This window comes from Pogona vitticeps, chromosome 3 (genome assembly GCF_051106095.1).
Source record: "Pogona vitticeps strain Pit_001003342236 chromosome 3, PviZW2.1, whole genome shotgun sequence".
NCBI lineage: Eukaryota > Metazoa > Chordata > Lepidosauria > Squamata > Agamidae > Pogona > Pogona vitticeps.
The window spans coordinates 98,386,451-98,400,628 of NC_135785.1; the positions used below are offsets into that span (position 1 = coordinate 98,386,451).

At 40.0% G+C, this 14,178-nt stretch overlaps 1 protein-coding gene across 1 annotated transcript in view; it reads left to right on the forward strand.

The window, feature by feature from the left end:
- Nucleotides 1-14,178, forward strand: part of TMEM26 (transmembrane protein 26) — a 33,014-nt gene that overhangs the window by 3,169 nt on the left and 15,667 nt on the right. The window contains exon 2 of the mRNA XM_020814711.3: nucleotides 7,687-7,765. Within this exon, the coding sequence (XP_020670370.3) occupies nucleotides 7,687-7,765 (79 nt within the window). The remainder of the gene's footprint in view (nucleotides 1-7,686; nucleotides 7,766-14,178) is intronic.

Here is a 14,178-nt window from a genome sequence, read left to right on the forward strand (position 1 = left end):
GAAAAATCCTCTCCAAAGTTCAGTGCATCTTCAGTCTTTTGACTGGTGTGGATTTGGCATGGAAGAGTCGTCTCATTTTAGAAAACATGAATGAATACATGAATGGATGAATGGATGGAAGGATAATGAAAGGGGAGATGAGTCACACCAAATCCCTCATCCTGTTGCAGATTCTCATTTGGAGCCCCTTGAAAGATCCAGTGCAACGTCATCAAATATCTTATGCTCAGTTCTTAATTAAAATGTATAACTGAAGATGACTTCTTTCTCTTCCCATCCAAAAAAAGCACAGTTTAAGAAAGTTATGTAGTCAAGATGCAATGAAACATATTTATTTATTTCATTTATTTATTAAATTTCTACCCTGCCCCTCTAGACCGAAGTCTACTCTGGGCGGCTAACAATAAAAAATAGAGTAAAAACAATATAATAAAGCAAAACACAACAGTAGTAATGTAGTTCAAGATGGGAAAAAATATCATTAATCCTGAGCGTACACCACCTCAAGTGTTATAGTGCTTTAAAAAATTTAAGAAAAAAGGACAGCTAAAAAGAACCTGCCATTTGAAAACAATGGGCTGATGTCTCTTTTTTAAAGAGCCGGACTATTAACAAAACTCTTAGAACAGGGGGGAAAGTTTGCTAAAGCAGCAGTTCTCCTAAGCAAAAGAGCAGTCAGCATGTGAAAAACATGACTTCCGCCTATCTCCCATGTGAGTCATTAATGTAGCAAATCAGCCAGAACACAGGCTTGCCTAAGCTAGCTTGTGCCAAAGGAGTAACAGTGGTCAGTACACCATTATTAGGGATGCTTGAGTTGGTGCAGGAAAGCTGTTTTATTTGCTTTGCTCTAACTTTATAGGTTTCCTGGGTCATAAGCTAAAACTAGGCTGTATTCGGGGTATATGTCTGTGGGGTGTGTGTATTAATCCTTTTTTTGAATGGCAATTCCCATAATCCCTTATCCAGCTGCCCGGATAATTCTGCAAGTTACTTCAAAAAAAAAACATCTTTGGTTGTACTCTAAGTGGGCTATGTTGCACTGTGCTCATTTGCATTTATTTCCATCTTTAAAGCAAAGGTTCATGCTGGTGGGCCATAACAGGGGGCACATATCCACATTTTTGATCCTTCATGACAGTTGATAAATCACAGTGCAAAGTGTGAGACAATTCAATGGAAAAACTTTGTTGGGACAAAGTAATATGAAAGGGCTGTCTGATTTTGTTCAAGATCTGTCATGGTGAAACAACCGGCACAAAAACAATGCCAGGCACAAATGTGATTTGTGTACTTGCCGGATGTAAGTGATGAGGATGCTCAAGGGTGAGAGAGAAGGGTCAAAAGAGAAAAAGAATGGAGGAGGTAGAGGAAGGGACACTGAACAAATAAAACAGACATTACGTTACAGACTAAGGTCTAAGGTGGTTCATAGTTTTAATTTAAAAAATAAAAATAAAAGTATAATTCTTTCTTACTGAGTTCCAACTCACTTTGCATGAAGAAAATTTTGCTCTTTTAGGCTTCAGGAGGAAGAAAACGGAGCATATGTAAACAATTGTTTGTCCTTCCTCAAGCCACAGTGAATTGTGCACAGCTCCTTGCCAGTTTTGCGTTTGTCATGTCATGGACTCACAGTTTGCCTCTCTGACCTCACTCCCCAAAAATGAAAACAGTTTCTCAGTACTTGGGTGTATCGTTGGAGAGCAGCCCAATGCTGCTTTATTCGACCTGCAAGCCACCTCGTGGTATGCCTGATAACACAGGCTGGTCAACGTGCTCATTCTGGAGAAATGGAGATATAGCTCTCCAGTAATGTAAGGAATAGGATTAAATCTGAAGGGAAAGGGAATGCATATTCCCCACAATTAACCCATAATTCATTCCTAGACTACATTTCATCAGTAATGCTTTCTGCAACTCAGTTCTCAAAATGCAAGCTATGCCACTAAAGAAACTCATGTGCTATGGCATCATGGCACCTTTCCATGATTAAGGAGGGACCATCTCTTCTAAGTATGTGGTAAACATATTATCTGGTTTGACCCTTAATCTTCAAGGCTGGGTGTAAACTTGGGAAGCTGGAATAAGAAAGGGCTTCTCCTTGGATCCATGCCTAATCATCATCATCATCATCATCATCATCATCATTAGGATCACAACTTCCAAAATCTTCAAGGCAGCATGCTTATTTTTGGGAGTTGTACTCCAAAAAATGTAATTTTCCCAACCACTAGAAATATATGCAGGGCTCAGAAAGAGTGACTGAAAAGCTGCAATTTCTAATCATAAGAACATAGTGCCTGCAGAAACCAGTATTTATTTATTTATTTTATTTATTTATTCGATTTTTACCCCGCCCCTCTAGACAACGTCTACTCGGGGTGGCTTACATCAATTAAAACAAGTTAAAAAACATATAAAATGCATTTATACTAATTAGTTCTAAACAAAAGGTTTCCAAGATGGTGGTATACAAAAGAAAGAAAGAAAGAAAGAAAAAAGATAGAGAAAAAGAAAAGGAAAATCACTTAATTGACTGGGGGGTAGGCCTGTTTAAACAACCAAGTTTTTAATTGGCTTTTGAAAACCCCCAGCGAGGGTGCCAGCCGGATTTCAGTGGGGAGTGTGTTCCACAGCCGAGTGGGGAGTGTGTTCCACAGTAGAGAGACACCTACCATTCAGGGTTTTTTAAAATCCAAAACCTAGAATTCTCCAAGAATTCCCAAGGCAGAATTCGAGTTCTGGTCCATTAACACTCACTTACAGACACCTTCATTTCACTCATCTGGAGAAAGGCTGGGGTCTTCCTCTGGGCTTTATTTCCTTCCCCAGTGTGCCCTGGAGTGGTGGTTCTTCAGGAGGAGCCTTCCTATAGAGCATAAAGGGCACCAAGACCACCACCACCTGGAACCTTTGCAACAGCCTTCTCCCAAAATGCATTGAAGCAGGAAATAAGGCCTAGAAGAGGCCCCTGATGAGTGAAAGGAAGGTGTCTGCAGGCCTGTGTTTGTGAGCTGGAACTGCCAGAATTCTGGAATTTGGACTTAAAAAAATCCCAAATGTCATATCCCTAGAAATCAAGCAAAATAAGAATGATACTTTGAAGCTTTACTGTGAAACTCAAGTTCTGAGGTTCATTCTCTGGGTCTCACACTTTGACCTGAAATCTCAGAGAATAGAATGCTGCTAATTTGACAATGGTGATGTGGTTGCAGGAGTTTTCCCTGCCATTCTATCAGATCATTCCAATATCTTATCATCCTGATTTACTTTGATGCCACCTTTGGTTTAGAACTCCTGTTTCCAACTTTCCACTGTAACTTCAAGCCTGTAAATATCTCACAACACACTCTGAGGAACAGACTTTTGGTAACAGTACCTCGTTGGGCTTTAATTCATAATTGTGTCTCTCTGCCCTTTGGCTTACAACTTCTACGAGAATCCTTCCCGTGGCACAGAATTCCCATAGAAGATCTCAAGGGGTCCCTTGACAGACAAGATAATGTGGAAAGTATATCCTGAAGGTAGGACTGTTTCATCTCAGCTACAAGTCCCTGAGTCTTCCATTCAGCATGGGTGGTGGCTATGCTGCCTTGGGAAATTCCAGGAACTATATGCCCCCCACCAAAAAAAGGTATTTTTCCAAGCTGTGATACAAAAGAGTCTGTCTTTATCACCACAGTTGACACCATATTTTCAGACAATCTCACCAGTGTAACTTATCTATTTTCAGTTACAGGGTGACAGCATAAAACAGTGGACAAGGCTCCTGAACCTTTAATATTTGTGTGGGAAAGGGACCTTTGAGAGGTGTAGCTGCATGACAATGCTTCTACACTGCTGTTAAGGATACAGTGTGTGTGTGCCATTTTGTATTTCACGTATCCCCCGTTCTTCCATTAGGTGAGCCATGTTAGCAGATGTTGCAGCAAAGACACCGAAGAGTGCTATTCTGCCTTAAAGACTAATAAGTTTTACTTGCAGAAAGTTTTGTGGTCTGTGGCCAATTAGGCAACAGTCCTCGAAAGCTTCTGCCAAGTAAAATTCATCAATCTTTGAGACCACAATGCTCTTTATTGTACTTGATCCACTTGCAACTGGAAGTGGCTCTCTCAGTGGTCTTGTCTGGTTTATTTATCTGTTTGTTTTTTTAAAGTTAAGGACTTAATGCCATTTTTAAAAAAAAATCAGGTTTTTTTGTGCACTGGATGGTGGTTTGTACAGTTAAACTTCATTGCAGCTGTTCAGTAAATTTAGTTCAACATTCCTTCTCTCTTACTCTTTCTTTTTCCCAAAACTGGAACTCAAGGTGACTATACAAATATTAATACATAAATTAAGATATACAAAATGAATCTAATGATTAATTAAAGGACAGCATGATGTCTCTCAAGATCTTTCAGCTGCATATTTTTTGTCTTCATTGCACCCTTCTCTCCCCCATTCATAATCTCCCTGTCTCCTCACCCTTCTCTTTCCATTTTCCTGTACTAATCATCTTAATCTTTCTGCTTCTCCTCTCCTGCCTGATCTTTCTACTGTCTCCTCTCCTGTCCCTGACCCTACTTCCTTCCCACTCCATATCATCATCCTATTAATTCCTTTCTCCTGTCTCATCACCTTCCCCTATCCTTTCTATACACACATAGGTCAATTCCTGTTCTTCATCTTTCTGCCACATGCTAGCATCGTACCCAAGTGGTTAGCTACACAATCTGTGTTTCACTGTGTCCTGCTCCAAGGAGGGGCAGGTTCTAGCAACAGTTTATCAAACAGTCAATATCAGGGGAGCAATGCACCCACTAAGAGTCCAGACAGGGATAAGCCAAAAGCTGGGTCAAGAGTCAAGCCAATGGAAATTAAATAGCTGGGAGGGAGCCCACCTTCTGCATCTGTCTCTGGGGCCATTCTGCACCCATCCTGGAGTGCAGTCCCCAAGGATCCCGGGTCTGCACGGACAGCCAGTTCTCATTCTTATTGCCTGTAGCGTGCTTGTAGGCTAGGAACTAATCCTCACTAGAGGAGTTCTTCAGGGGAGGATGTGACACATGGGCTCATATGCAGCCCCCCATGTTCCTCAATGTGAAATCCTCCTTTAGGACAACTGCACTAAATGCTTCAATGCTTCAATGCTACTCACGGGAACTTGGAAGCAAGAATCTTGATTGGGGTTCACTGGGAGGAAACGAGGCCAAAAATCTACTTCTACCCAATGACCCAGAAGAGGCATTCTTGACAGAAGTCAATGGGGGTGAGTTTTACCTGCTTCTCCATCCCTCACTCCCGTGATCTTGAGCAAAATTGGTTCAGGTGGGGACAATGTTCAAGGCTCATACCAGAAATCCTCTCCTTCCCATGTCTGCCTGTTTGCATACACATGCAAATACGTGTGTTTGCCCAGACAACTGCAACTCATAACTCCCCAGCCCATATGGGCGTAATTACCTTCTCTAACAGATCCCTTCTGTAGTATGTTTTTAAAAAAGAGACAGAGGGAGAGTTTACTCAGGATATAACTAGGTGGGATTAGGTTTAGGCTTGATATCCAAAGGCTATCATTTATATTCTGTGTCATAAGGTCAAGAGAAAGGGGATCCACGGTGCTATATCCAGAAATGTGGGTAACCAGGACCCAACATGACTTTAGCCCAACAATGCTTTTGACTGCACCCTTCGAAGTCTTTGCCTTCGAAGATTTAAATGGCACTGGAATATAGAGATGAATCTACTGGTGTTAGGGAAATGAACAACCGCACATCCCATCCTGTTCACCTTCCTTTTTTTTTTTAAAAAAAAGCACCAACTTGCTCTTCACGTGTGGCAGACACCACTGTCTCCTCCTCCTTTTTTCACTGGAAGCTTGAAGTCAGCTGCTGAAATGTCTCGTTGCAGCTCTAGTGGCAGCCATTCATTAATATGGGGCAATGTAAAGGGTTGCGCTTCAGGATGATGTCTTTGGTAGGAACTAAACCTGCCTCCTGACTGAACTGCAATAAGAGTTATGAATGGGCAGCTCATGGTCCACGAAGGCCCCGCTTCCTCTGTTTCAACCACAAGCTGATTACGAAAGAGAGCCTAGGGGTGGGGGTGCCAGGGCACAATATACATCTCTATCCTTTGAATTCCTGCAACATAAAAGCCCTCCCTCTGTCCCCCAAAGCATGAACATGTGGCTCAGTACTGTATGCATAAAGAGGCCTGCTATCGTTTCTTATTGTTTTCTTACTACAAAGGCAAGAGAGATGGTGATGCATTCATTTTTAATGACAATCACTGGGAGGAAGGAATGCAGGAGGGCTAGCCAAGAATGTATTCTCAAGGCACTTTCTCTTGAAAAGACAGCAAGAGGCAAAGTCAGTTGGCTACAGACAACTTCATTAGATCACTCTTAGGAAGAGGCCAGCTGGAAGAATTGATCTTACATTGAAAATCCTGGTGGGAAGACAGTCATCCAAACACAGCGTATCCAGCTGATTTTGCAAAATACACCTTCCCTGCCACAAGGGCTTCTCAGCTTGTGCACCTGCATTATGTTTTGGAAATCAGACCGAAGCTTGGTTTGATTGCTTCCTTGTGGAAAGGCTGTGGAGAAAATCTAGAAATATGTAGAAATATTACAGTACGTTAAAAAAGGAATGCTTTTTTATGTTCAAAAAGGGATGTTTGAACGGTGCGGAAGTTAACCCTATTTGGCTACTCTAATGCAGGGAGTTTCAAATGGTGCGGATCCAGGGCCACTTTAGAAAGACGTGCACGTTGCAAGCCAGAAATCTGCACAGTGTTTTTCAGTTCCTTCAAAAGATAAGTTAGCTGAAGCTTCTCTCATCTGTTTTGTATCTTGATCTTTTTTTTTTTAGTCCACTGTAAGCAAGTGTGTAGACTTTTGTTCATGACAATAGATTTGGTGAAGAGATAGCATACAGGAATGTCACCATTGTCAGACCTGTAATTAGCATCTCCTTCTCAGTTATATTTTCATTTTGTTTCATTTTATCTATTTAGGAGCAATTGTATGCTGCTTTTCAGTTTAAAATTCTCAAAGCAATTTACAGTAAGTGTAATTGTAATTGTCCCAGAGTAATTTGTGTGTGCTATTTAAATTAAATATATTTTACATATATATTGTTTGGCACTGCTGGCTGCTAAGGGTTATGGTAGAGGTTATAGGAAAAGCATATGCCTTCTGTTGCTCCATTTTCCTTCCTACAATGGAATTGCCTCAGAGACAGCTTCCTGAACAATCTGACTTGCAAATGAAGCTTGTGCTTACCTTTCAATGACCAATGACAAAGCAAAGCATGGCATTTGCAAGTTGGATTGCAAAGGCTTACATCTGCTATCTGCAGGCAAAATAAGGCACATTGATCAAGATCAAAATGGAAAATGTTTCCATTGGGACCCAACGTAGTGTTGGGAGATGGAGGTTTAAGTCCCCAGTGAGCCATGAAACTCACTGGACAACCTAAGACCGGTCATTCTTAGCCTGACCTACTTGCAGGACTGTTATGAGGAAGGAGTTGCAGGGAGGAGAGCCAAGGATGGCATCTTGAAATCACTGGAGGAGAGGCAGGGTATAAATATAACTAGTAATTATACGGTACTGATTCTATCTGTGTTTTGATGGAGGCACCTGAGAGACTGTGCCAGTTTTGCTAAGTTGGTTTTCTTTTTCTTTCCTTTCAGGTTTTCCCCAGCAATATTTCTCTATCTGACATGCATAGTGCCTTCCTTGTGGCTTCTAGAGCTTCATCCTGAGATCCAGGTACTGTTGCTTTTTATAACATGTAATAAATAGTATGGATGGATGAAGACAAGGCAACTTTTACCATTAGGTAAAATGATACAACATGGGTTAGTGGACAGAGTGATGGACTAGGACTCAAGAGGCCTAGGTCTGAATCTAGGCTTAGCTATGGAAACTCACTGGAGGTGGTGGTGAAACTGATAAAAACACTCCTTACATACCACATAACTTGTAAACCCTATTAGGGTTGCTACAAGTCAGTTCTAACCTGAGAGTGCACAACATAGATGATTAGGAGGGTGGATTTGGTTTAAATCAGGGGTGTCCAACCTTTTGACTTCTCTGGGCCACATTGGAAGAAGAATTGTCTTGGGCCACACATCACTAACGAAAGATGATGAGCAAAAAGAGAAAAGGAAAGGTATGTGCATAATTTTCGTGATATCCACCACCACAGATGAGGAAAAAAAAACTCCTCATATAATAATCACCATTCGCAGAGTCTTTTAAATTTGCTGAGGAGATCCCAAGTTTGCGATAACTAATATAGAAAATGAACATATGTAACTAATAAAACTTCATTGTTTTTTAAAAATTATTTTTATTATAAAAGTAAAAGAAAAGATGGCAACATAAAACTAGTGGGATATTTGACATTGTATTTGAGAAACGAATGCATCAATATCTGGTTCGATGGAAGTAGTAACAATTCTTAATGACTTTCCAAGGTGCTCATCGGATATTTTGGTTCATAATTTTACTCTGAGTGTGCTTCATTCTTGAAAACAGTTGCTCACAAACGTAGGTACTGCCAAAAAGCGATGACACGAATAAGGCGTAATTGAGAAGCATAAGGTATTTGTCTCTGGGAAGATATGATCTATAAAAGTCCAGTAAAGAAACATGATCAAATTTTTCTTGAAGTTGAATGTCAGCTTTCAGCTCTATGCATTCCATTTGAAAGTTGGCACGCAACACATTTATGTCGACTGAAAATGGAGTTGCAAATATACCAAAATATTAATTATTTTCCAGAAATCTTTCAAATTCTTGTATCAAATCAAAATGCAAAGCTGCATATTTTTCACTGTTCACAGGACTGTGTTTAGCCAACGTGTTGAAATAGATAAAAATGTTTGCCTTAATTTGAGCTTGCCATAATTTCAGTTTCGTTTGGAATGCTCTTATGGCTTGAAACATTGTATTGCTAAGTTGGTTTTCACCTTGAAGAGCAACGTTTAACTTATTAACGATAGACATCTAAATAACATTAAATGCCTATCGTTTGCAACAGTACATCCCATGAGCACATGTAATGTCTGATGGTGTCAATTCAAATGTCTGCACTTGGAGGAAAAAACGCACTGGAAGCTGCACACCATCGTAAAACTGAAGCCACAGTTACGTATGAGAGCATACGTACATTTATTTTACATGACATTGCAACATGATGCTGTCGTCTACAAAGTTCATGCTTGAGAACTATGCAATTGAGTTACCAAAAAAAAAAATCTCATAGTTTTAACTAAGTTTATGATTTTGTGTTGGGCCACATTCATAGCCATCCTGGGCCGCATGCGACCTGTGGGCTGCGGGTTGGACACCCCTGGTTTAAATCAATTTGATTTAAATCATGCTTTAAATTTTAAAAACAGATTTTTTTATCATTAAATTTTAAAAAAATCATTTTAAAATTTAAATTGATATTTAAATCATGATTTAAATCAATCTGATTTTTTTATTTTTTAAGATTGATTTTAATCCACCCTGAAAGTGACCCAGACTGCTTTGACAAGCAAGTTTAGGGCATCCTGAAAGGAAAGGAATTCAGTCAGTTATTGAACTTCAAGTCTGGAGAAAGACTATCAATTGTGTTGACTTCCCAAGCTATGAAGCCAGGCCTCTGGATCAGGCCTAGACATAGTGCACTTTGTGTGTATATGTATGCATGTGCTCCTGATGCATCTCTAAGAAACCAGTAGGAAAGTACTGAAAGAGCTCAGAAGTAACTAGTTAAAAGTAACAAGTTTTAGAATCAGTATTGTAAATAGGATTTGCACAATTATTTTTAGATATAACAAGTAATACCTAGGTTACTGTGGTCTGGCAAGTAATATTCAGTTACTTTCAGTAGTTAATTTTAAAGAGCATTTCAAGTCATTTTTCTGATGTTATGCCATTCTCTTATCAGCCATAAGTGGCAAGGGAAATGTTCTCTGCTTCTGGCTTCTGTATTTTTATACACATGTGCAATTTTATAAACATAATTGGCCAACAAAAGGAACAAGAGAGAATGTCCTTGTATTTGTCTGGCCTGTTGGTGGTGGCAACACAACACCTTACTTACATGATTGGGACAACAGTGATGATAACTGGCTGGTGAGAAGTAATGGGTAATGCAACAAGTTTCTTTTCAAGTGTAAACTGACATATGTTGATAGCACTAGCAGATATGTGATGCACAGTAAAAGAACTTAGAGTTCTTCAGTTTGAATGATGTCTGCAAGTTACAAAATACGGTTTTATTGATACAGATTTCTGTATTAAAGAATTCAAACTCTTGTCACGCTTGTTGTGCATGGTTGTATCAAGGAGCTATAAGAGCATCAAAGGGTAAATCAGAACTATTTGCAACATTTTTGTTACTTAACCGCTGATATAAATGGTATGTGGTCGGAAGCCACTCCAGTCATTGATTTTAGTAGACCTTCCCTGTCACGCAGAATGAGATGAAAAGGTTACCAAACCAGAAAAGCCGTTGGCGTGTAAGTTGTACCATGTCATTGAAACAGTAATCCATCTCTCACCGGCAATGCCAGACTTCAGTGAGATTTTCATATACCATCACTTGTTAGAATCCCATTAAAAATGGCAATTTGTGTTTCATTTACATTTCTCCTTTTCCCGTTTTATTACACACAGCCAGCTATGATTACATTAATGTCATTTCCCTTGCTCACTGCCACGGCTCATTTACGCTTTCTATTTGGTACCACACTCAAATTGTAGTACATAATTGTGTGACATTATGTGAATGTTTGGGGCCAAATACCAAGGAGGCACAAAGAGAAGATTTACAGCACAATCTGAGGGTTATTTACTTAGGAGTCACTTTCACTGGGTTTAGTGGTGCTTATTCAAATGTAAGCTAGAAGTCTGTGCAGAAACAGTGCATTCCTAAATCAGAGATACCTTGTCAGGAGTAGATTTGGAACGAGTAGAAATCGCTTCTGTTAGCAGAAAAGCTCTCATGGTGGCACAAGAGCCAAAGTGGGGGGGAAAGAGGCGGGAAAAGGACAGCAAGGGAGAAATGTCCAAATCTCTTCAATCCCTTCAAACAATTTCTAAAATCTCCAAGTTGGGAGTGGTTTAGATTCAGCACAGCGTCAACAGGCCTTGTGACAACTCAGTTGGCCCTCAGTCGCCTTGGCTAAGCTGGGCTTATGCTCTTTGCCTTCTGCATCTACATAAGAACCCCCGCTGTCCTCAGCATCCTTCTTTTGAAAAGCCTCCTGATGAATTCAGTAGAAGTTTGGTAGAAGTGGGGGAGAATTTTTTTTTTTGAAAAGTGCATCTTATAAGTATATATTTCCAAAATGTACATTTATTTTTCATATGTTTGATGGAAAGATTTTTTTAAAGGTATGTGTGAGAAAGCAAAACTATCCAGGTTTGTGAGTGTTCAGCTCTTAAAAACCTGGCTTTCAATCATGTTTTTTTGGTGCTGAATTAGGATTTCTTTTTTTTCTCCCCCTACTTGTTTTTAACAACTACATGGCAGGCAAGTATGACATGGCCCTTTTCATTGTAGATGTGTCAATGGACCTTGGCCAGTAGAGATGGCTGAGATTTTAATTGTTTCTGACAAAAACGTACCTGTATTTGAAAACGTTTTCATCATTTCAGTGGAAAGTCTTTGAAATCAAAACAAAGGGAAAATAAAAGAAAGCAAAACTGACAGGTGTCACCATTCCTAGACTTGACAATGAAAGGATAGAAGGAGCATCCAGCTCTGGGGCAGCAGTTATCTGACCTCCTCTATTGCCACATGGTTTCCTGCTGTACCCCGTGCTTTTGGAATACCTGCCTGCCGCATCCAGACATTCTCCAAAGGATTAATTTGAAAGCATGACCGGGGAAAGGATTCCAGCCCTGTCCCCACTCCTCACTCTCCCCATGGGGAGATAGATGGTCTGAAGTCTAAAGATTCTGTTCCATGTGGAGTTTTCCCACAAGTCTGGGATGCTGAAGGATGAAGGTTTCCAGTCATGTAGAGGGAGCTCCATGTAACAGATCAGCCAAAATCCTCTTGTGTAGCTATACAAATAAGGTAACTTTTGGAGACACATTGTTCCAAGTTAAGAAATCACCAGTGTCGACATGATCAGTTGCACACCAAGTCACACAAACCAATATGGAACTGATCATGTCTACACTGATTTTTTTAACTTGGCAAAATGTGCCTCTGAAAGTTATACTGATTGTGCTACATCAGCACAACTAGGTAAGAGGATTTGGGCCACTATCTCCTCTTGAGACAGGCTGGGTGCATCAGCAACTGTCTCCCTGCTCATATTTTCAAATGACCTCCCCTCCCCACTTTTGAGGCTGTGTGGAGGCAAATAGTACACAACAGGCACTGGTAGCTGAATCCAGACATTGCTACTTGAACCAGGGAATGTTAAGGAGACTAACGCAGGAAGTGAGTTGGACACCAGAGCCAGACAACTTGTCATTAGTGTTGAAATCATGGTAGCATTGCAGAATCAAGATTTAAGTAGAGTTTTGTATCTGGAAATCAGTCTTGCTATTAAAGCCTGTGTTTAACTTCCCAAGACTAGTCACAAAACAAAACAAGCTAATTTGAAAATTCCAGGGCATGAGGAGAACTTATGCTGTGACTATAACTCTTATCTGCATTTAAGGAATTCCATCTTCTAATGATGGGTTGTCTATAAGGTGTTGTTTGACCTCAGGTTTGCAGGTCCAGAAGACAGCTTCTAGGCAAATAGGTTGTTCCAAAAAATGCCCAGAGTAGAACTGAGCCCTCTTTAAATGTGCAGATCTTCAAGCAACACTTGGAAAATAGAAATATATAAAATAAACATGGAGTGGTAACCCATGCTTGTTAACATATGTGCATATGCAGTCTTTCTAGTTATAAAAAAGTACTTAAGGTAAGGGTGATTTATAATATTGTGAGATATAATGGATAATTAAAAATAGGACAATATCCAAACATTCAGATTTCAGCACCAGAAATTAAGCTCTGGTTAATGTTCATTTCATGTTTTACAGGAAGCCTACACAGATTTTTAAGAATGTTTTTTTGCCTATTAGGAGAAGCACTCCATGGTGGGAGCAGGAGGAAGTTACAGTTCTTAGTTTCTACAAGTTTTTTCCCTTGTGAGGAGAGAGTAGAGATGACCTGCATTTTTGTGATGTCTGGTTATCTACAGATGTTGAGCATGGGGGATGGAGATACATCTGCAGACAAGCGGTACTGTACTGATTTTGATAGGGCATCAGTTCCACAAAAGCTAACAACGCCCCCCTGCATCTTTGTAGGGCTCCTACTTCTAAGTGTGGATGTTTATAACATCTGTCTCCTCCATAGGAACTGTCTTTCTGCATTGTCTGGTACCTGCATATTGCCAGCCATTGAGCAAGTGTTGTTTTTAGATCAGGATTAAAAGAACCTATGGCCTTTCAAATGTTGTTAAGCTCTAACTCCCATTAACCCCAGAAAGTAGGACCTCTGGTCAGGGCTGACAAGTGCCGTATTGTGGCAGACTACAGATTCCTTACTCTTACTCTCACTATTAGTGCCTGTTGAAACATATATATGGAAAATAAGTCAAGAGAACCATTCAAAAGTCCACAGATCATTATCCTTTCACTGGATACAATAGAACAGCACACATTGTGCAAAAAAGCAGCTATTTTTGGACTCTGTTTCTTTAGCTTTTCTCTACATGGCTTTCTCAAGATTCATGCAGCACTGGGCAGGAAATGCTACATCTGTTGTTATAAACCCAGAATTCTGTACAGTATTTATTAGTGCCCATTAAAATATCGATAGCCAGTGTCTGAAAGGAACCAGCACAGCCAGATGTTAGAAAATGGCTTGTTGCAGCACAAGATATTGCAACGTTTTGGATGAGGTGTGGGCGGTGGGGGAGACATCTCATTAAACTCAGAGAAGCCAGAACAAATACCGTATCATTCTCGTTAGACACGGAACTATTTTGTTTCCGGTAAATCATGGATAAGAGCTTAGGTTTTTTTAAAAATGTGTTACAGCAGTTATTGGGGAGGGATAAATGTTTGGTTTATTAGAAGAACCGTGGTTTGAGATATTTCATTGTGTATTCAAAGGTAGATTATTATATATTTTAAAATTATTCTGTCACATTAACAATCAAAAACAG